The 25,206-nt window shown below is 52.7% G+C and overlaps 1 protein-coding gene across 1 annotated transcript in view; it reads right to left on the bottom strand.

Moving 5' to 3' along the window:
- Positions 1-25,206, bottom strand: part of LOC133346752 (multiple epidermal growth factor-like domains protein 11) — a 104,913-nt gene that overhangs the window by 61,158 nt on the left and 18,549 nt on the right. Inside the window, 3 exon segments of the mRNA XM_061558603.1 lie at positions 5,086-5,186; positions 9,336-9,437; positions 18,830-18,966. Of these exon segments, the coding sequence (XP_061414587.1) occupies positions 5,086-5,186; positions 9,336-9,437; positions 18,830-18,960 (334 nt within the window). The 5' untranslated portion in view covers positions 18,961-18,966.

A 25,206-nucleotide genomic window follows, 5' to 3' on the forward strand; every position in this document is an offset into this window, starting at 1 on the left:
ACACATTTTCTCGGAAACAACAAGGCAGACAACTACAGGGAGTTGGTGGAAAACCTCAAGGCAAACAAAAGCCTTGGTAGCAACATGTCACTAAAGATATTTTTTTGCAATCTCATCTAGATTTTTTTCCCACCGAACTGCAGTGAGCGAAGAGCATAGCGAGTGATTTCACCAGGACATTGCAACAATGGAAAAACGCTATCAGGGCAAATGGAGCCCATCAATGCTTGCAGACTATTGCTGGACAGTGACAAGAGATGATCCATTTAATGAATACAAGAGACAAGCCAAGAAGCGCAAAGTAGACACTGAATAAGGACTAAACTATGTACTGAAAAAAACATAATAGTGTTTTGCCTTTTGCTTCATAATACATTTTACTTATATAACATTTTTGATGATTTTAAAGTGTTACATGAACAGGACAGGTAACATGTTATCGTGTAAAGAAACCATAACACATGAAAAACCTAGGTTTACAATTTATGAGTAAAACTATCTGTCGACACAATATACATAGACGTAAAATGTAAGAAATTCAATATCTTTGGAACAGTAGCCAATCGGCTGTTTTAATTGTCATATTTGAATTCAGCACATCACAATCCATAGTAAACAGCACATTTAATCTCTGAAGCAGACAACGTCTAAACAAATTGTAGACCAGTGTGATTAAGTCGAGGATAATTACGACAAATGATCACTTGCAATTGCTTTTGACATTCTTATCTGTTTACATATTGGTACGATAGTCACCCTACGTATGTTTAATGTCTCTGTAACTCGCAATTGTGCTATGATCCGTCTAAAAAAGAATCTGCCCGAGTCGATGCACGCTGCAGGGAATTTAACATCCATCTTTAATCTAACGTTGATTTATGTTCTATTTCTCATGTCGACGGGCTTGTTTCGCGTGTGTGTGCTGATTTGTCACGTGCCTCATTGCTGTCCCTTATTTTATTGGGTTTTCTTTTGCTTTGTGCCACATTGGTGACCCGGGTCACTGGTGCACAAACGAGAACCGGCCTCACTCTCCTGAGTTCTCCGTCGTTGCACGAAATCGACTTGAACCTTGAACTCCGCGTGTCAGAGAACGACTGCGGCAGAGATTCTTCTCAGAAATGTCCCCGTCCCCCCAATAAAATAAAAATTCAAACAACCTTCATGATTGACACAGTAGGGGGCGCACTTACCCACACACTGCTATGAGATTGGCACATGACAGTCAGTCTGACATTGGCTAGGTACAAACGCAATATGAATACGATGGTTCCCAGCCCGATGGTACCGGGCTGGTACCTTCAACTTGCAACTCTTGAGAGCCACATTAAAGTCGTGGACCACGGAGAAAACGCGCCACGCATACGAGGAGGTTAACGTTCTACACATTTCCTACACATTTGCAATTGTACTCCACGTGGCATTCGCAGGCAGCCTTCACATGAGTGCGGCTGAACAACCTCAACACCTGCTGAGCTTCTGAGCGAGATCGGACGCGGGGTCGGAGTCTCAGCACGCGAACGAGCGGTCACGCGGCACCCGACTCAAACCCCGGCGACGAGGACTCAAACTCGGGAGTGTTTGGCTCTGCGGTTGTGGCAACGTATGGGCAGCTTCGCCCCCTGCTCCCTCACTCCCTCGCCCTCCTAGCACCATCACCAGCAGCCAAAACCCACGCTGATCCCTTCCTCAGTCGCGTCTCTCAATATTAACTCTCTCCACACAGCCTCATTAATATTGTAATTACAGCGGTCATTACCAAGCGGGGAGCTGCCACGGGCTGCTGACCTTGCGAGAGACTCTGTGCGTGGTCACTAGGGGAGGGGAGGGGGGGCATTCGCGTGCCGAGATGCTCCGCATTCACTCGCACCTCGGCGGATTCAGCAAAATCGCGATTCACGCAGTCACGGGTTCCACACTGCTCGCAATGCGTGGTGCGTCGCGGAGGCCCGCGGGCATATGTCCTGTGACGAGTGGATGATTGTGGTGCTCATTTGAGACTGAGTCGACCTAGGGGAGGTCCAGCTATTCGTCAGCGGTGTTGGGTGGCCTTGAGCGGGAATTTAAACTCGGGTCGCGGGGTTCGTAGCGCAGCGCGACAATCACAACGCCGCCGTTCCGCACACAACAACAACAACCGCCATTCGCCACTAAGTAGCGGTGACGTCACCACGACGCTTGTGCCAGGCTATGTGCACATTGAGGCCACGTGAAGTGTCGAACGCCCGCTGGTAGGAGGTCACGGGGCAGACCCAGGTGCCACACACACATACCCTGACACACACACACACACACACCTTGACACACACACACACCTTGACACACACCCTAACATACCCTGACACACGCACACACGAACCCTAACACACCCTGACAGACACACCCTGACACACACACACCCTAACACACCCTGACACACACACGCACACTAACACACCCTGACACACACACGCACCCTAACACACACACACACTCTGACACACACACACCCTAACAAACCCTGACACACACACACACACCATAAGACGCGCGCCGTCGCGTGACACCTCGAGGCAAATCAGCCCGCGCCTTCTTCCCGAGATGAACCCTCACGAGTGCAGCAGCAGTAGTAGCAGCAGCAGCAGCGGCGGCGGCGGCAGCGGCGGCGGCGGCGGCAGCGGCGGCAGCGGCAGCCCCGACTCGCGACAGAAACCACAGCCCCCCCCCCCCCCCCCACGATTATGCCATCCTACCCCCCCCCCTACTCTACCCCCCCCCCTACTCTACCCCCCCCACCACCACCGATTCCACACACCCCCCCCCGCTCCAAACAAAAGCAACCTTCTGCTTCAGCTGGCACCATCACACAAATAAACAACATCCCCTACCCCAATATCACACCCCATCACCACCACCGCCGCCGCCGCTCTGCTTGTTTCCCTGGCAACAGACAATTCTTGGTGTCTCGGGATGACCCGGGGTTCTGGGCTGAGCAGTGAACCACCGGGGGGCTCGCAACCTGCGTCCCCCGTGTCGGCACCCGGGAACAATGGGAGACGAGGCAGCAGCGGCAGCGGCAGCAGCGGCGGCGACATTGCTGGGAGACAAAGGCGGCGCACGTGGGGGGCGTGGAGATGAGGATGAGGAGGGGGGGGGTCACGTTTGTTTCTATCTTCACCATGCCTCGATGTTGGTCATTGATCCCTCTGCTATGATGGAGGAGGGTCATGACCCAAAACGTCATCTAAAGTTACGATATTGTTCATTTGCGGTCATATATGGTCGCGTGTTAACTGTGCGCGTGGAGCGTTGATCATGGTGTGTGCGTGTGTGTGCGTGTGCGTGTGTGCGCGCGTGCATGTGTGTGCGCGTGTGCATGTGTGCGCGTGCGTGCGTGTGTGAACGTTTGATGCTGACACCGCTGATCACGCTCCGGATAATAATACGACTGATGCTGATGAGGTGCTGATGATGCGCATGATCACAATGTCGATGGCATTGTATGCGAGAGTATTATTGATATGAACATAATGATCAAAGTGACACTCGAATCGCTCACATTACAAAGGCTCGTGCTAACGAGTTGCTGACGGTTTGAACAATCACTGAGATCCATGATGACGATGATGACAATGCGGGTGCCTGGTTTTTTTTCTCTCCCCGGAGACAATCATATTCCAAGTTGACTCCGTCGTGAGCATCAGCGCGCCGATTGCATTTGTGTGGTATTGTCGCCATCGGCGGCACGGTGAGTCACTCGCATACCCAGCAAGCAAACGCAGTCGCCAGAGAGAGGGAGAAAGAGAGAGCCCGTCCGAGAGTAATTGAGCAAAATGTGCAAATACATCACCCCCCACGGCGGCCACTTAGCCCGCATCAACTATCAAGACCTCCTCCTGTTAGCGAGCACCTGTTCGGTGCGCCCCAATGCACAAGTGGCTCGTGTGTGACTGTGTTGTGACTGTGTGTGTGTGACTGTATGTGTAACTGTGTGTGTGTGACTGTATGTGTGTGTGACTGTGTGTGGGGAGCGGTAGTGCAGCGGTTAGCGCGCTGCGCTATGAACCCGGAGACACGGGTTCGATTCCCGCTCACGGCCAACACCAGTGAAGATTATCTGAACCGGTCCTGGGCCTCCCCTAGGTCGACTCAGCCTGAAATGAGTACCTGGTGCGGTGTGTAAACATCGCCACTGGGGAGACAAAGGCGGTCGGGCGTGGTGCTGGCCACCCACCCCCTCGTGTACCGTTCCGGCCTTCATAGGTGCTCGCTAACAGCACTTGCCCCTACAGTCTGTTAAGGCTATACGGGGGATCTTTGTGTGTGAGTGTGTGTTGTGAGTGTGTGTTGTGAGTGTGTGTGTGTGTGTGTGTGTGTGTGACTGTGTGTGTGACTGTGTGTGTGACGGTGTGTGTGACTGTGTTGTGAGAGTGTGTGTGAGAGTGTGTGTGAGAGTGTGGTGTGAGAGTGTGTGTGAGAGTGTCTGTGAGAGTGTGTGTGACTGTGTTTTGTGTCTGTGTGTCTGTGTGTGACTGTGTGTGACTGTGTTTTGTGTCTGTGTGTGACTGTGTGTGACTGTGTTTGTGTCTGTGTGTGACTGTGTGTGTACTGTGTGTGACTGTGTGTGATTTTGTGGGGGAGCGGTGGCGCAGCGGGTTCGTGCACGACGCTACGAACCCGGCCACCCGAGTTTGATTCCCGCTCACGGCCAATACCAGTGACGGTAACCTGAAGCGGTCCTGGGCCTCTCTTAGGTCGACTCGGCCTCAAATTAATACTTGGTGCCGAGTGTAATCATCGCGACTAGGGAGACAAAGGCGGCCGTGCGTGGTGCTGGTCACCCACCCCCTAGTTTGCCGTGCCGACTTTCATAGGTGCTCGCGAACAGCACTTGCCCCAACAGCAGCCAGCTATGGCTGCACGGGGGGAGCTTTGTCTTTTGTGCGAGTGTGTTGTTTGTGTTGTTGTTTGTGTTGTTGTTTTTGTTGTTGTTGTTGTTGCGTGTTGTTGTTTGTGTTGTTGTTTGTGTTGTTGTTGTTTGTGTTGTTGTTTGTGTTGTTGTTTGTGTTGTTGTTGTTGTTGCTGCGTGTCCCTGCTGAGCCTTACGGACGCATCCGTCGGCGCTCTCGTCGTGTCCGGGGCAGCACTGCGCGCGCCTGCGGTACATGGTGCGCACTCCGCGGCGGTAGGCGGTGCGGTAGCTGACCCTGGCGCAGCAAACGCACGGACGCACACACACGTACACACACACGTACACACACACGCGTACACACACACACGTACACACACACACGTACACACACACACACACGTACACACACACCACACTACACACACACACACGTAACACCACACACATGTACACACACACACGTACACACACACACGAACAACACACACACTGTAAACACCACACACATGTACACACACAAACGTACACACACACGTACACACACACGTACACGTACACCCACGTACACACACATGAACACACAGACACATACACACACTCGTACACACACACGTATACACACACGTACACACACACGAACACACAGACACGTACACACACACACAAACACACAGACACGTACACACGTACACACACACACAAATTCAAGGATCACTTAAGTTGTCATACAATGTTTGCCCGAGTGCTGTTAATGTAGCCCCTATTTTAATTTCAGCCCACACACGGGGGGGAGGTGTAGCAAGCAAAGTGCTGGTGTGTAAAATCCACGCCAGCCACTCGATCTAGAGGCACTGCCACCACTGCTGCTGAAACGTGGTTACGCAACACAATACACACATCGACAGTGCAGCCCACATCGTGTTAGAACACACACACATGCGAATGAACACACACACACATGCGAATGAAACACACACATGCGAATGAACACACACATGCGAATGAACACACACACACATGCGAATGAACACACACACAAACTACAGACAACGGCAGAACTCTCCGCAACATAGCGACTCACAACCACGCCCGACCGCCTTTGTCTCCCTATTGGCGATGTTTACACACCGCATCAGCTACTAATTTGAGGCCGAGTCGACCTAGGAGAGGCCCAGGACCTGTTCAGATAATCGTCATTGGTGCTGGTGGCCTTGAACGGGAATCTAAATCGGCTCGCCGAGTTCGTAGCGCAGCGTAGCGCCAACCGCTGCGCCACCGCTCCCCACACACGCGGGCTCACACGCACAGAGACACACGTGGGCTCACGCGCGAGCCACGGGCGCGCAGAGCATGGGCAGCAGGAGCTGTGAAGGGCGCGATTGGCGAGTGTCACGGCGTGGCTGCCCCCCCCCCACCCACTGTGTGACTCTCACTGCACACGAACGCGCGCGTGAACAGAGGCAGGAGGGCACACAGCAACACGGAGGTGTGTCTGCGAAGGCACGGACAAAGAAAGACCTTCCGCGGACACACACACAAAGACAAAGATCCCCCGTGTAGGCTTTAACAGATTGTTGGAGGCAAGTGATGTTAGCGAGCACCTATGAAGACCGCAACGGAACACGATGGGGTGGGTGGTCAGCACCACGCCAGGCCGCCTTTGTCTTCCCTGTGGCGATGCTTTACACACCGCACCAGGTACTAATTTAAGGCTGAGTCGACCTAGGGGAGGTCGCCCAGAACCCGCGCGCAGCCGCTCAGAACAGAAGGGCGGTCCTCTGAGCAGATGACCCCCGCACACGACACGGATCAGCCCCCCGGCCGCCCCTCTTCGCTGAAATTCCCCAAGCGAGCTCGGACCGCGTGGATGAGCGGAGGAAACCTCCCGAGGAGAGGCAGAAACCCCCCCACTCAAGCGTGGAGCTATCGCCGCCACAAAGTCCACACACAGCGGCCAGAACCCCTCCACTCACTTGGTGTGTCCTGCCAATCATCTGGCTAGGGTCTCGCAGCCTGCGGGGGGGCTTGTGAGTTTGAGCAGAGACGATGGTGTCACCAACGTGAACAACACCATCAACGTTATGCAACCCAGACCACAAACCCATTGAGACTGAACGTTTTTTAGGCGATATCTGTGGAGACAAATACGGTAAAGGGGTATTATTTATTCTATTCTTGGCATTCTCTACAATGATGCGTTATGATTATTCTGCGTCACGTGCTGTTGAGTCGTGCGTCGAACGAGGAGCCACACCGAACCGAGAGGTCCCTTGCCTACGAACATCTGGGCAGTTCACCAGCATTGACTCAAGCAAAGCCCGACTCTGCTGCTGATGAGACGCTGAATGTCGAACTGGCGCCGAGTTTGCTTTTATGAAACCAATGCTGCTGATAAAGCTGCCCTCCCGACGGATGCGATGTTCTATGTGGAGTGACGAATGCGGGCAGGAGTTATTTTACTCACTAACATCTGCGCAGCGACGCTCAACGATTGTTCCGCGTTGCGTGCGTTTGGTTTCAAAGGGGACCTGACATTCACTCGGTACATTCACAACGACTCATTCGTCCCGGAAAGCCACCGGGAGAAAACCCACGCGCGCGAGGGGGCAACCCTCTATCCCCGTAGAGATGGAAAGAAAAAGGCGACCGAGTCAACTTGCTGTGCCTACTTCTCCTGGCGAGCCCAGGGTTTGATGGCGCCTCTTCGGCAGTTTCACAACATCCGTGTGTGATCGACAAACCCTCGTTTCTGCCTCCATAGCAGTGGAGTGAGTGCGGGCAAGCCGCGTATCATCGCATGCACAATGGACCCGGAATCATCCACCTCGTAATAAAACCAAACATCCCCACGACTAATAATACATAGACGAGAAAATTAAACGCGAAACTACAATTCCAATTATATAAAATTTTCGCGGTGGCACTGGATGTAATTTAAAAGCATTTACGTTTCACGGGGATCAAACAAAGTCGTCGAAACGTTCCCGCTCATACCAAGCCAGGAGACTCAATTCCTATAGGCTTCTCGTTCATTGCAGGAATTTGAATGTGGAGTTAATAAAGCGGAGCCTCTACTCGCCTAAGCCTCAAATTCAAACGCCGGACGAGCGGATCTCTCCATCGTCGTCATCATCATCATCGCTGCGTTCAGCCAGGGTCGATCCACTGCTGAATGAAGGCCTCCCTCCCCAAGCCGCCACCACAAGCCATGATCCCGGCGATCCAACAACAATCGATCCACCCAGCACGTGCACACAAACTAATTTCATCGCTCCATCTCTACCATGAAACGAATCATCTTCTTGGTTCTTTCGGTAAAGTCACGTAGAAGGGAAGTAATAAAATAATAAAAAGAAGATGAATCCCTGCAGTCACGAAAGCTTTAAATCGAAACATGAAACGAATGTTTATCGGACGACGCGAATAGTACATGGGTAAGAAGTAGTGTTGATCAAATGTAATTGATAATAATGATAATGTATATATTAACGTAGCACATTAATGGGCAGTCGCCTGGTTGGGGAATAACAAAATAATATAACATCTCTACGAGACCCTTTTGACCATCTCAATACCCGCATTCTTGTCGGAAAGTGGAAAGCCTGTATATATATATTTAACGAATAATACATAATTAAGATGGCGATTATGTAAATCCCTGGGTGGTCCGCCAACCCCCTTGACTACAAAAGCGTGGGCTCGTTATGGCTCGCGAAGCGTGCTTTAAGAGCGGCGGCTGTAAATATAATGAATGTGGTGGCGCTCCGCGCTCGGGAGAGGCGCTAATTTGGGCCCCGCAATTGCGCGATAATCAATGCCCATTGTGAGCACTCGCGGAGGCGGCACGAGACACGGCATCGACTCCTCCAGCATCGACGACTCTTCCCACCACCACCACCACCCAATCGCCCGTGTTGTTCCATCGATTGTGAATGTGTGGAGCGTGCTTGCGGGCGTGTGACGGACAGAGGTGTGTGTGTGTGTTGGAGTGTTTTATTTTGTTTGTGTGAGATAGAGAAAGGGGAGCGATGGCGTGTAGTGGTTCTGTCACTGCGCTATGAACCCGGCGGCCCGAGTTCAATGCAGGCTCGCGACCAACAACAATCGCGAGTATTTTAACTCGTCCTGGGCCTCCATTAGGTCGACTCAGCCTTAAACGAATACCTGGTACGGTGTGTGAAACATACACATTGGGGAGACGAAGGCTACCCAACCCCCTGGTGTGCCGTGCGGGCCTTCATAGGTGCACGCTCACAGCACTTGCCCCAACAGTCTGTTCGAGGCTATATATGGGGGAGATTATGATATTGATGCATAGGCGGTATTTTATATGGACAGGTAGCTGTGGGGGGGGGGGGGTGTAACGGGGCGGGGGGGGCACACCAACGTTAAATGGTGGAGGAGCTAGCCCCCACCCCCCACGGGGTCACGTGGGCGCACACACCTGTGTCTCGTGCACTTGAACCAGTTTAGGATGTCTGTGCAGCGCGTGTAGTACACCTGGTCGTAGGGGTGCGCGTACGACTCCTGCACAGTCAGGGCGTAGCTGCAACAACAACAACAAATAACATCCACAACAACAATAATATTAGCAACAGCACGAACATTGGCGTCATTATCTTCAAACACAAGAACATCATTATCATCAACTGATCCATCATTACCCTTGACAGTACCACCACCAACAACAACGACAGCCACCACCAACGTCAACGAGAGAGTGGGGAGAGAGAGCGAGAGAGTGAACGTGCGAGGGAGAGTTGTGGAGAGAGCGGGAGAGAGAAAGAGAGAGGCAGCCCCCCCTCCCCCCCCCGTGATCCGAGCCCAGGAATCGAGGGGGGCTCTGCTGGTGACGCGTGGAGCTCCGGGCGGCGAGGAGGGGAAGAAAAGAGGAGAAGCGATTTCGCCCTCCCATAAATTTTAGCGCAATTAATTAGCCGTGGCTTCTTCTCTGGCGGCGAGTTCGTCAATCGGTCTCGTCAATTACCGAGGCACTTGCCCCACAACCCCCCCCCCCCACACAGCGCTGATTGCCCCTCCCCCACACCCACCACCGTCCATTCACCACACGCCCCCGCACTCCCTCTTCCTTCGACAACCACGTGCTCTCGCCCACTGACGTCACCCTCCAGTCAACCCCCCCCACTCCCCAAAGACAAAGTTCCCCCGTATAGCCTGAGCATTCTGTAGGGGCAAGTGCTGTTAGCGAGTAGCACCCATGAAGGCCGGCACGGCACACGAGGGGGTTGGTGGCGAGCACCACGCTCGGCCGCCGTTGTCTCCCGAGTGGTTATGTTTACACACCGCACTGGGTGCTCATTTGAGGCTGAGTCGACCTAGGGGAGCTCCAGGACCGGCTGACATAATCGAACTCGGGTCGCCGGACTCGTACGCAGCGTAGCGCTAACCGCTGCACCACCGCTCCCCATTTATCTCTCTTATTCCCCCATTCATACCTCTTCATATCATCATCCTCCTCCTACACCACACCAGCCTCTTCCTCCTCCTAACCCCCCCCCCCCCATTCGAACCTCTCCGATCGGCCAGGTGGGTTCAGCGGTGGAAGTTATCGGCTCGCAGCAATCGGGAGGCTGCGAGTTCAGATCCTGGTCGGAGGGGGTCCACTCAGTCCATCATCCCTCTGGGGGCCGAACAGATGAGAAGCATTCTGCGAGGGAGCCAACTTTACTGGCTCGCGGCTGCACTCGAAGAAAACGGCATTCTCGATGCTCATTAGAGCAGGAGATTGCCTGGACGTCGTACTTCCCTCTACCGCCCTCATCTTTACACCGCCACCTCTCTCTTCCCTCATCCTGCTTCTCCGGCTTCATTCACCGCCACTCTCCCCTCTCTTCATCCCTCCTCCTCCTCCTCCCCTTCTCCGGCTCGTTACACCGCTAACCCTCATCCGCCCCCACCTCATCCTCCTTACACCACCGCCACCCTCCTCCCCCTGCTCCTTACACCTACTCCGTCTCATCCTCCTCCGCGTCTCTGACATGAGTGTTCTCGAGAGGACGCGATGTGATTCTCGGCAGGGAGATCGCGGTCACGACTGTCGATACTTTTCATTTATTTACTGCCTGCCGATCGCGCCCTTCGCTCGCTGCCAATAAGCTTGGAGAGTTTTGTGTTTCGTGACTTTTGATCGATGGACGTTGGGGGGAGGCGTTCGTCCAGCAGTGGATTTCCCCAAAGGTGCTGTCTGTGCATCTGCATGCAGCCGCGTGTACGCCAAATATTATCAGTGCCAGACTTCAGCTTTTCTCGCCCCCTCTTGAACATTCGCTAACATTTGCATAATTCACCCATGACCGGCCCCAATTCATTAAACACGACGGCGCATATGCGCATTAGAATATTTAGAGCGCGTGTGAACCAGTTTACAAACATTTTATCCAACACCGCCCTCGTGTTCTCACGGCACTGGAAGTTAGTTTGCACGTTTCGCGATTACATCTCCTTAACAAAACAAAATCAGCGGTGGGACTTAGACATTTCTCTCGGAGCTGTTTCACGCAACTTGGCTGCTTGCAGCCGAAGCCAAGAAGCTGGTAATTTCTTTCCACATTACAAACAGTCGGCGCACTGGCAAAACGAGCATTGGCTCCGGTATTTTTGGTGGAGCAACTTAAGCGTGAACGTTTGCACGTTGAACTTCGTTTGCACCGCACGTAGCCAACCGCGCGAGTCGGGAGGTTCGCGGGGTAATGTCTTCGAGTGGCGTTCGGGACTATCGACTGAGTGAGTGGCAGCCAGGGAACCCGGGAAGATGCGCGCGTGGCCGCACGCGCATCGCGGAGATGGAGTGTTGAATTCGCGGGATCGTGAGAGATGGTGACGGTTTATAGGGAGGCCTTCGTCCAGCGGTGAATAGATCGTGGCTGCTGACAGCGATGACTTGCGGGTTTTCCCACCAACACAACTCACCAGAGCCAAGGCGTTTTGCACCACGCATTTGGTGGAACAATGCACACCCATTTGTCTTCCCACCAACAAATTGTTGGAAGCTGTCTTGGGTGGGGGGAACCACAACCCCCTACAACCGCCCCCCCCCCCCAATATATTATCAACAGAAATAAATCTCTGTAAACCATCATTACTGTCCACACGAGGATGTGACACAAGATTAAACATTGCAGCACCACCGCAGAGAAGTTCACATTGCATGTGACGCGATACCCTTTCCAAAGAGCCTATTCCATCCGAATAGATGTTTATGTTTTGCTGCAGCTGGCATTATTACTAAACATTACTTTTTTAATAATTCACATTTTGCAAACCTGCTCCACTCTCTCACCGCCTCGCTCTTCCCCGTATCCCCAGGATCCTCCCCGCTGGTACCCCCTCCCCCTTCCCCCTCCCTACACCCCAACCAGCCTCTTTGAGGAGGTAAACAGTGAAGCATAAATAAAGTCAAGTGAATAAAAGACTGCGGACGGAGGGACCAGACTTCAAATGAGAATTTTAGGCTCCGGCAATAAAATATGGCCCCGTGAACACGGGGTGAGATGAAAAGTCACTGCTCACACTCAGCCAGCACCCCACCCCTCAACCCCGAGCGAGCGTCACCTCGAGCCCCGAGCGGGGATCTCGGTCTATTACCATAATTTGCTCAAACAACAGCGGTGTTGGCGATAGAGCGACACTCTCCCTCCCCTCTCTCTCTCTCTGCCGTCTCGCCGCTGCAGCCTCTCCGTGGACCGAGGGGGCCGGCGCCCAAACAAGGCAAGCTGAGCACTACGGTCAAGCAAGTGAGCCTCCGCGCCGACGCCGCCTTTGTGGTTTACATCGAATTGAATGACCTCGAAATGTGGTCGCATGTTAACGCGTCACTCCGCACCCCCCCCCCCTCCCGTCAGCAGCTCCGTTTTTTGTAAATCCTCTGACATTTCTCAGGCAGAAATGACGGACGAGGCTAACGCCGGAGTGGCGGCCAAAGGATGGAACGCGCTCCAGTTCGCCGTGGTCCAATGGGCAGGCTGGACGACCAGGTCTGCTGGCGTGCGGGAGCTACAGTGATTGTTCAATCACCGGACCGCAGAGATATGGTGACGACTTAAGGGGCAAGGACTTTCATCCAGCAGTGGAGAGATCATTGCGTATGATGACAATGATGGTGATAGTTATTGAAGTAATACAAGAGTAATGCTATTCGTTGGCTGTGGTTCAGAAAAAAAATTTGAATAAATAAACGGAGGCAGAATCCTTGGAGGATTTGGCAGTCGGTGCGGGTGATCCTGAGGTTGATCTAGGGTTGAAGAAGGATTCCGTAAAGGATTGGGTCACAGGCAGAGGAGAGGATCAGGCGCTTCAGCCTGGACTTGAACATGGACTGGACTTAGGGACAGGGGTCTGTGAACGCAGCAGCCACAGCGGCGTCAGATCCACGTGTCGACCTGACAGCCGACTCCACCCACGAGTCTCTGGACTCGTGATCGGGAGGATCCTGCCACGTTGGGATGTTTGTCAGATTCCATTCTCGAGCGTTTTTCTTTTTGCCTTCATCTGGGAGGAAAGTGAATAACCCGGAGAAAATCCCACGGCCCATACGCGGATTGGGCTGATCAATGCTCAAAGCTCCGCACAGACAGATTCAAGAATCAAGCTTCGATACGGACTCCCATCATCTGACCACCTCGCAGCCCCAGCCTATAACACCTAGCATTCTCAGGCAGCCCCCCCCCCCCCCGATCCAAGCACCAACACGCAAAGATCCGCACGGACGGGTTCACGAACCCACTCGCCGTCAACGGCCGCCATCCCTCCCCAGGCCACTCGCGGGCCCGCGAGAACGAGTGCGAGGGGCGCACGGATCTCGTGGCCCGCCCACGAAGCCGAGCGACGCCGGGGCCGCCGGGCACGCGGTCGTAAACTCGCCGCGATTCATTCGATGAAAGCGACGTCGCCCGCGAGAAGGGGCCGTTAAGAACGGAATTAATTCCCCATAAACTAATTAAGCCATCAATGTGCAAATGCGGCGCGTGGGCTGCGTGCACTACACACATACTGCGTGTGTGCACTACACACGCAGTATGTGTGTAGTGCACACATACTGCGTGTGTGTTGTACACACATACTGCGTGTGTGTAGTACACACATACTGCGTGTGTGTTCTACACACATACTGCGTGTGTGTAGTACACACATACTGCGTGTGTGTAGTGCACACATACTGCGTGTGTGTTGTACACACATACTGCGTGTGTGTAGTACACACATACTGCGTGTGTGTGTGCTACACACATACTGTGTGTGTGTACTACACACATACTGCGTGTGTGTAGTGCACACATACTGCGTGTGTGTTGTACACACATACTGTGTGTGTGTACTACACACATACTGCGTGTGTGCACTACACACATACTGCGTGTGTGCACTACACACATACTGTGTGTGTGCACTACACACATACTGTGTGTGTGCACTACACACATACTGTGTGTGTGTACTACACACATACTGCGTGTGTGCACTACACACATACTGTGTGTGTGCACTACACACATACTGTGTGTGTGCACTACACACATACTGTGTGTGTGCACTACACACATACTGTGTGTGTGCACTACACACATACTGCGTGTGTGCACTACACACATACTGTGTGTGTGCACTACACACATACTGCGTGTGTGCACTACACACAGTATGTGTTGTACACACATACTGCGTGTGTGCACTACACACATACTGCGTGTGTGCACTACACACATACTGCGTGTGTGCACTACACACATACTGCGTGTGTGCACTACACACATACTGCGTGTGTGTTGTACACACATACTGCGTGTGTGCACTACACACATACTGCGTGTGTGCACTACACACATACTGCGTGTGTGCACTACACACATACTGCGTGTGTGTACTACACACATACTGTGTGTGTGCACTACACACATACTGCGTGTGTGCACTACACACATACTGCGTGTGTGCACTACACACATACTGTGTGTGTGCACTACACACATACTGCGTGTGTGTTGTACACACATACTGCGTGTGTGCACTACACACATACTGCGTGTGTGCAGTACACACATACTGCGTGTGTGCACTACACACATACTGCGTGTGTGCACTACACACATACTGCGTGTGTGCACTACACACATACTGCGTGTGTGCACTACACACATACTGCGTGTGTGCACTACACACATACTGCGTGTGTGCACTACACACATACTGCGTGTGTGCACTACACACATACTGCGTGTGTGCACTACACACATACTGCGTGTGTGCACTACACACATACTGCGTGTGTGCACTACACACATACTGCGTGTGTGCACTACACACATACTGCGTGTGTGCACTACACACATACTGCGTGTGTGCACTACACACATACTGCGTGTGTGCACTACACACATACTGCGTGTGTGCACTACACACATACTGCGTGTGTGCACTACCACATACTGCGTGTGTGCACTACACACATACTGCGTGTGTGCACTACACACATACTGCGTGTGTGCACTACACACATACTGCGTGTGTGCACTACACACATACTGCGTGTGTGCACTACACACATACTGCGTGTGTGCACTACACACATACTGCGTGTGTGCACTACACACATACTGCGTGTGTGCACTACACACATACTGCGTGTGTGCACTACACACATACTGCGTGTGTGCACTACACACATACTGCGTGTGTGCACTACACACATACTGCGTGTGTGCACTACACACATACTGCGTGTGTGTACTACACACATACTGCGTGTGTGCACTACACACATACTGCGTGTGTGCACTACACACATACTGCGTGTGTGCACTACACACATACTGTCGTGTGTGCACTACACACATACTGGTGTGTGCACACACACATACTGCGTGTGTGCACTACACACATACTGCGTGTGTGCACTACACACATACTGCGTGTGTGCACTACACACATACTGCGTGTGTGCACTACACACATACTGCGTGTGTGCACTACACACATACTGCGTGTGTGCACTACACACATACTGCGTGTGTGCACTACACACATACTGCGTGTGTGCACACACACATACTGCGTGTGTGCACACACACATACTGCGTGTGTGCACTACACACATACTGCGTGTGTGCACTACACACATACTGCGTGTGTGCACTACACACATACTGCGTGTGTGCACTACACACATACTGCGTGTGTGCACTACACACATACTGCGTGTGTGCACTACACACATACTGTGTGTGTGCACTACACACATACTGTGTGTGTGCACTACACACATACTGTGTGTGTGCACTACACACATACTGCGTGTGTGCACTACACACATACTGCGTGTGTGCACTACACACATACTGCGTGTGTGCACTACACACATACTGCGTGTGTGCACTACACACATACTGTGTGTGTGCACTACACACATACTGCGTGTGTGTGTGCACTACACACATACTGCGTGTGTGCACTACACACATACTGCGTGTGTGCACTACACACATACTGCGTGTGTGTTCTACACACATACTGCGTGTGTGTTCTACACACATACTGCGTGTGTGCGCTACACACATACTGCGTGTGTGTTCTACACACATACTGTGTGTGTGCACTACACACATACTGCGTGTGTGTTCTACACACATACTGCGTGTGTGCACTACACACATACTGCGTGTGTGTGTGCACTACACACATACTGCGTGTGTGCACTACACACATACTGCGTGTGTGTGTGCACTACACACATACTGCGTGTGTGCACTACACACATACTGCGTGTGTGCACTACACACATACTGCGTGTGTGCACTACACACATACTGCGTGTGTGCACTACACACATACTGCGTGTGTGCACTACACACATACTGCGTGTGTGCACTACACACATACTGCGTGTGTGCACTACACACATACTGCGTGTGTGTAGTACACACATACTGTGTGTGTGCACTACACACATACTGTGTGTGTGCACTACACACATACTGCGTGTGTGCACTACACACATACTGCGTGTGTGTAGTACACACATACTGTGTGTGTGCACTACACACATACTGTGTGTGTGCACTACACACATACTGCGTGTGTGCACTACACACATACTGCGTGTGTGCACTACACACATACTGCGTGTGTGTAGTACACACATACTGTGTGTGTGTACTACACACATACTGTGTGTGTGCACTACACACATACTGTGTGTGTGCACTACACACATACTGTGTGTGTGCACTACACACATACTGTGTGTGTGCACTACACACATACTGCGTGTGTGCACTACACACATACTGCGTGTGTGTACTACACACATACTGTGTGTGTGTACTACACACATACTGTGTGTGTGTACTACACACATACTGCGTGTGTGCACTACACACATACTGCGTGTGTGCACTACACACATACTGTGTGTGTGTACTACACACATACTGTGTGTGTGCACTACACACATACTGTGTGTGTGCACTACACACATACTGCGTGTGTGCACTACACACATACTGCGTGTGTGTGTGTGTGCACTACACACATACTGCGTGTGTGCTACACACATACTGCGTGTGTGCGCTACACACGCAGTATGTGTGTAGTACACACATACTGCGTGTGTGTTGTACACACATACTGCGTGTATGTGCTACACACATACTGCGTGTGTGCGCTACACACGCAGTATGTGTGTAGTACACACATACTGCGTGTGTGTTGTACACACATACTGCGTGTGTGCACTACACACATACTGCGTGTGTGTGTGTGTGCTACACACATACTGCGTGCGTGTAGTACACACACGCACGCCAGGCCCTGGCTCGCCAAGTGGACTAATCGCCATCGGTTTCCCATCTGTACGGGGCCAGAGTGTGCAGCTTGCCCCCAATGCAAGCCGCGCTGCTCCGGTTTTCCTGTCACGTGTGTAGCAGTGCTAATAAACACTCACCACGGATCTGCCGTGTAAAATAGTGGGGCAACTGGCTAAACGGGTCCATCATCCGTGTAACAAATCAAATGAACTCATGAATTGGCTGAACACACGTCTTAACTAAAACGTCCTAACGCAGTAGGAGGACCCGTCTAAAAGGAGCCATACGACTCGGTGTGGCTCTCCTGGATACATAAATAAAGGTTCGTGAATTTCGAATGGTGTGGTGGGGGGGGGGGAGTGGGGGGGTGAAGTGGGGGAGGTGGGGGGGGGAAGTGGGGGGAGGTGGGGGGGGGGGGAGGTGGGGGGGGGAGTGGGGGGAGCGTGACCATGGACAGAACCCCACCACCCCGCTCGCCCTCGCTCGTGGTCTAACCGCAGCTTTCGGTGAGCCGCAGTGATCGGAGTGTGTCCGGGTGTTTTGAAAAAAAAAAACCTGTCCTTATCATCATTACCATCAATCGCAGCCAATCATCAACATCTATATATGTTAGTTACAATCATCATCACCATCGTCGCTTTACAGAAACGGGTGGGAAACTGGGGAGAGAAAGAGACGCAGGCAGAGGAGAAGAGGTGGCTTCTTGAGCCTGGATATTGATCAGGGCCAGGGGGTCGACAGCACGGTGGGCTGGAGGCGGTGGAGCTCCAGACACTGAGCGGGCAGCAGAGGGGGATGAGCGGCGTGAGTGGCAGCCGGGCCAAGGAAACAGCAGATGCGGGAAATGTCGCGCAGGCGGAGGAGGTGTGGAATCCTGCAGAGCTGAGATGCGTGGGGAGAAAACGAAGTCTTAAGAGGGCTCAATGAGAAAAGGTCTTACCAACTTTTCACAAAGCGCACTGCACTCCGCGATGAATTCATCAATTTAGCAAAAAAAAAAAATCCAGTCGCGATTGACATTCCTGTTAAACCTGGACCGGACATTTTACCCTCACCACCAACCGAGACCCCCACCCCACCCACCCCCTGCGCCCCGCCCCCACTCCCCGCGCCTTCTGACCTCTCCCAGTGGCTGCACACGTTGGGGTCTTCAGGGTCCAGGCTCCACGTGGTTCGCGCGAGGCTCACGATGCCGAACAACAGCAGCAGCAGCAGCGGCGGTGGCGGCTGCAGGACGCGGAGACGCGGCATGGCGAGCTGGCAACGAGACAGAGAGAGACAGAGTGAGACAGAGAGTGAGACAGAGAGTGAGCTCGAGTTGCAGGGTCACGTCGCGTAATTAGGAGAGCCGGGGTAGAGTCGTATTTACAAGAGTGACCTCACAACGCTCTGGGGTCAATGCGCGACCTTACGGGGTTACCCACACATGTGACCTGGCGATATTCGTTACCATGCAGGGACATTCACGACACGCTGTCGAACGCGACCTTCCGCGAACGTACATGGCCTTCGAGGAAGAGTCATGATCTTGCAGAAACGTACAAAGATCCCCCGTATAGCCTGAAAGAGACTTTTGGAGCAAGTGCTGTTAGCAAGCACCTCTGAAGGTCGGCACGGCACACGACGGGGTGGGTGGCTAAAACCTCGCCAGGCCGCCTTTGTCTTCCCAGTGGTGAGAACCCCTTCTCCCCGCTCTCCCCATCCCCCTCTCTAAACAGCGAGGGGGGCTCTCGTGCCTACCTTGAATTTGGTTTTCATAGCTGACCCAGAGCGTGTTGGTGACCACCACATGAACAACGACTCTACCCCCCCCCCTTGGTGACCACCACATGAACACCCACTCTACCCCCCCCCCCCCCTGTGAGCAGCATCCCTCCCTACAGCCCCCTCTATCCTCACCTGCCAAATTCAACAATACACCAATTGAATAATTAATCCCACATCTTCCCCTTTCTCCCCAATGCTCATGACTTAATTCCCCATCTTACCTGCACCCTCCCCCACATCCTCCCTCCCTTGTGTGTGCGTATGTTAAACCTCTTTCACACTGCACGCAGCCAACCGTGCCAAAAGCAGGTCCCTTCTAACCTCCGAACCCACCGTCTGCTCCCCCAAATAATTGCGCCTCGTCTCCTAGCTCGTCGGTGCCCCCCCCTCCTGCCCCCCTCCCTCTCCCGTCGCGGCTAATGACCCCCGCGCGAGTTATCTCTCCACTCGAGTCGGATAAGCGCCCGCCGCGCGTCGCACCCGTCACACTGAAGGCGAATTAAACGGCGTGGCTGTGTGCAGCTGCCAGAGAATGATGAGGAGATGGTCAATGAACGCGCACAGACCCCCCCTCCCCATCCCGCTCCCACACCAGCCTCGCCACAAACCATGGGCGAATATGGACCCTTGGGGCAATGCTCGTCTTGCACAATGATGGCAGCAGCAGCAACAATGTGTTCTTCGGGAACTCCGTGCCAATGTCGAGGTCTGCTGCTCGCCAGAGGGCTTCAGTGGCGAGAGAGAGAGAGTTCGTGTGATGTTGCTGTTCCGTTGAAAGAGCGCAGACTACAGCGGCCCGTACTTTGTGTTGCATGGCCACCCTCCCCCGACTGTGGCTTGTCTGGTGTCTGTATGCGCATCTGCGAGTCTCTCTCGAGCTCTACGTTGTCTCTATGGGGTTACGATATGCTCCATAGTTTGGGTTTCAGGACCACAAGCTCACCAACCGTGGGTTGTCTTTAATCTCCCATTCATGAAGTTGGAGCAATTACTCAAGCATAGTGAACCGAAGACCCCCGGCATAGCCTGAGAAGACTTTTGGGGAAAGTGTTGTTAACGAGCAGCACTTATGTGGGCCTGCACCGCACACGAGAGCGTTGATGGTCAGCACCACGCCCGGCCGTCTTTGTCTTCCGAGTGGCGATGGTCACACATCGCACCAGACACTCATTTGAGGCTGCGACGACCTAGGGGAGGTCCCGAGAACCGGTTCAGATAATCGTCACTGGCGTTGGCCGTGAGCGCGGATCAAACGCTGGTCCGCTCCACTCCCCGACACACACACACACAAACACTCACACGACCTCATGAATACAATCCCTTGAATGACATTATATAACCATGTGTAACAAAACAATATTATTATTTTATTCCTGGGTAGTAAGTCTTATTTCTTCTTTGCTTATGCCCCAAAAGTACAGAAAGTGGTTATTATTCTCCACAAACTTTGCTTTTGTGACCAGGACAATGATATTTTGAAATTGACCTATTTTCAAAGATAAAACGTGGTGTGCATTTGTGTTTTTCGTTCACGTAAAGTTCTGGTCACAAAAGCAAAGTTTGTGTGTAATAATAGCCATTTTCTATGCTTTTGAGGCATAAGCAATTAGAAAATAACACTTACTACCCAGGAACAAAAATCGTTCTACATCGTGAATTATTATTAAGTATTATAATTGACTATCGACAATCCTTCATCCAGCAGTGGATTGACCACGAGTGACGATGATGGTGGAGATGAGCAACACCCTCCCCCCACCCATTATTGGCTGGGGGGGGGCCGGGGGAGTTAAGTGAAGGTGGGGGGCAGGGTGGGGGGCAGGGTGGGGGGCAGGGTGGGGTGGTGGAGGGGAGGGGGCGGGGGAGGTTAGGCCTTCTTTCGAACAGCAAAGATTCAACATTTCAAGGCTAATTGCGTTGCTCAAGTCAGAGAAAGAGAGACGTCAGAATGAGTGGTCTCAAATCTCACAACAGCGGCGCAATTAGATCATTATGTTGTGTACGTAGACGCGCGCGCGCACATATACACATGAAATACAGATTTTTGATTCTGAATTAGAGGGTGCGTGCGTTCTTACACCACACAAACATCGCGTAATCACCACACACACTCAATTATAGAGCGAGTGTGTGTGTGTGATTAAACACACACACACGCTCATATTTAATTATCGCGTGTGTAAATTTAAACAATCATACGCACACGTAAATATATAGTGCATTAGCTTACACACATTCAACACACGTATGTAAACTATTATCTGGATTATAAGACACCGCATAGAGTAAGACGCTCCTCCTAAACGTGTGTACGGTTGTCAATAAGTTATGCAAATTTTGTTTTATATACAGCAATAAAAACAAAGATCCCCGTATAGCTTTACCAGACTGTTGGGGCAAGTGCTGTTAGAGAGCACCTATGCAGATCGATACGGCACACGAGGGGGTGGGTGGCCAGCACCACGCCCGGCCGCCTTTGTCTCCCCCAGTGGCGATGTTTTATGCACCGCACCAGGTACTAATTTGAGGCTGAGTCGACCTAGGGGAGGCCAAGGACCGGTTCAGATAACCGTCACTGATGTTGGCCGCGAGCGGGAATCGAACTCGGATAGCCAGTTTCGTAGTGAAGCGCTCTAACCGCTACACTACTGCTCTCCGTTTATATCCAGCACACACACACACCAGAGTAATAGACACATCACAATCTTCGCTTTGACATGCCGGGGGAGAGAGTGCGTCTCATATGCAGAGAATGCGGTAATAAGCATACACACAATTCTGTAGGGTATACACACAGTAATTCTTAACATGCATGCACATACAATGCTTAAATGCACAGACTCACCCGTCAATAACTACGTGTGCGGAGAGCGGTGGCTTAGTGGTTAGCGCACTGCGTTATGAACCAACAGAAGTAGCGAAACATTTTAAACCGCTTCTGGGTCTCCCTTACGTCGACTCAGCCTTAAATGAGTATGTGGTGTGGGTGTGTAAACATGAGCACTAGGGAGACAAAGGCGGCCGGGCGTGGTGTTGACAATCACAGTCCATTGTGCGCCGTGCCGGCCTTCATTAGGTGGCTTGCTAACAGCACTTGCCCCAACAGAGTATTTAATGCTATGCGGGAGATCTTTGTCTTTGTACTTAAAACACCGCTGATCAGCTTTGGTATTGGTGAAGAGGGGAAGCCCGGATATGACTTGCCACTGGTGTTAGCCGTGGCTGAAATCGAAGTCAAGTGGCCAGGGTTCATTGCGCAGTGCGCTAACTGCTGCACCACCGCTCCACCACACATGACCTTTACACACACACGTGTGTGTCCTTTACTTATACGCGCGTGAGAGCCTATTATGGCAAGAGGCTCGCGTGCAGGGATGAGGCTGGACGCGCACGTGTTGTGAATTGTGGTGGTTGTTGTTGTTGTTTTTGTTGGGGTGATGCTGCGTGTGTGTGTGTGAGTTGTTGTGGTAGTAGTGGCGGTGGTGACTTTTCCCGGATGCCCGCAGTTATCTTTGGGCAGCAGAAACCCGGGGCGTCTGGAGGCGGATATTGAGTGAGGGGCGGTGGGGGCTAGAGGAGGGGGGGGGGGGGGTGGAGGGAGAACAGAGGGGGGGATCGCTCAGAGCAAAACCCGCCGACGATAAAATCGCGATGTGAGCCGCATGCCGAGGACGCGAGGGGGGAGACTCGGACGGCGAGAGTGAGAGTCAGGGAGAGATAAGGAGAGCGGGAGAGAGGCGCAGACGAAGGAAGAGAGGGGGGAGTGGGCGGAGAGCCGCTGGCTTCTGTGCGGAAGATAGCGTGGGGGGGGGGGTCAAAGGAAGAAGAGAAAGGTGGTGGGGGTGGTGAAGGGGAGGGAGGGTGATAGAGTGAGGGGCGAGATGGTGGAAGAAGCGAGAGGCAGCTGTTGGTGACGCGGGGAGAGATGAAAGGGGGAGAGCGGTGAGTGAGGGGAGATGAACGCAGCGAGATAGTTGGCAATGCAGGAGAGAGATAAGCGAGTGCACGGGGGAGAGTGGTGAGCGCGTGATGACCCGGGTGAGCGAAGCGAGATGGTGGCAGAGAAAACGATCGCTGGTGGTGATTGGGAGAGAGGTGATGGACTTGGCAGAGGCGGAGAGAGAGAGAGTTAACGAAGTGAGTGGGAGAGGCGAGCGTGGTGGAGAGGAGGGTAGATGTAGAGAGAGAGAAAGTTGGACTCGCACTGTGCGGGTAACCCCCACATTTTCCAGGACCTTCCTGAACAATGTCGCTCAGACGCAGCGAGGCTTCTCTGACAGAATGCGTGCAACACATCGCGTGACCGGCACGCTCACCATATCCAGTAGACATTTCGCTGTTGCAGGCCGTGCCTGCTAGCCATCACGTGTCCCCTATCTCCAGTTCTATACCAGTGGCCCGGAAAGCATTTAGAGAGAAATTAAATCCGCGAGGCAAAAGCAGATCGTGTGTTTATTTATGAAATAAAATAAAACTAAATAGCTAATGTGTGTGTGTGTTTAAGCCTTCTTCATTGACAGTTTAAACCCACCCACCGTTGCCCCCACCACCCCACCCGCCCGTGATGGCCATCTCGCACCCCAAACTCCCACCCCTCTTCCGTAGTCGAGACGCGCCGAGGAGACGGCGGAGACTAACGGCGCTTCTCCCGTCACCACGGAGGACCGGGTCAGATTAACCTCGACGTGGCGGAACACGCGGGCTGACACCGCGTGAATTATGCACGGCGCTCGTTCAATATTTCAGGCGCTGCCTCGGGGCGCGACGACGACTTCTGCGAATGTCGGAGCGGAAGACGTTCGCGACCTCGACTCGGCTATCGCCACCCTCGCCCGCTTGCTCACTACCCCGCTCGCTCGCTCGCTCGCTTCGTCTCTTTGCCACGCAGTCACTCGCTCGCTCACTCACTCGCTCGCCCGCCCCGCTCGCGAATTCGCTCGATTGTTCACTCACTCGCCGACTCACTCCGTCACTCACTCACTCATTCTCTCGTTCGCTCGCTCACTCATTCGCTCGTTCGCTCGCTCACGGCGCTCGCCTCAAGACCCGTGAGACGCACGCGTTAAGTTGATCTCGCAAAGTGAAATCAGCAGACTGCACAGAATTCCCGTGAGGATCCACGCGGTCCTGGCGGCGCTGAGGGTGCGGGTGTTGAATGTTTCTCCCCACAACCTATCGGTCTGATTTTGTGGGCGAAATTGTGACCGCGTCACCATCATCATTACCATCATCATCGCCAAGAAGGGAGCGAATTAAATAGCCAAGGTGATTACGATGATGATGTAGATCAGTGGTTCGTCTTCTTCTTCTTCACCTGGGGTGCACGCACGCACTGGGGGTGCGAGATGCCCATTCTGGCGGTGCGAGACAATGTCAGATTTGTTTGAGAAAGTAAATAATCGAAAGACAAATTAAGCACGGGCTCGTAAGTCAAACTACTTTGTTTAATGAAACCGATGTATTTTTTAACATCATATATAGTTACGATTTAGAACCAAAGGGGATGCAAGGCTGTCGTCAAGGTTAAGAACCACTGATGAAGATGATGATCTTTCGATTATGATGTTGTGTTTTAAAGTTGATTATTGAGTATGTAAATATCTGATGACGACGACGACAATGATGATGATGACGAAGTGTTTCAATAGGAACATAAATCGCAATCATCACTCCCAGCGGGGACACGTGGCAGGACCCTCATGAGACTCATTGAGCCATTCCTTGGTCAAC

This window comes from Lethenteron reissneri, chromosome 24, assembly GCF_015708825.2.
Source record: "Lethenteron reissneri isolate LAM-NWPU_2019-01 chromosome 24, ASM1570882v1, whole genome shotgun sequence".
NCBI lineage: Eukaryota > Metazoa > Chordata > Hyperoartia > Petromyzontiformes > Petromyzontidae > Lethenteron > Lethenteron reissneri.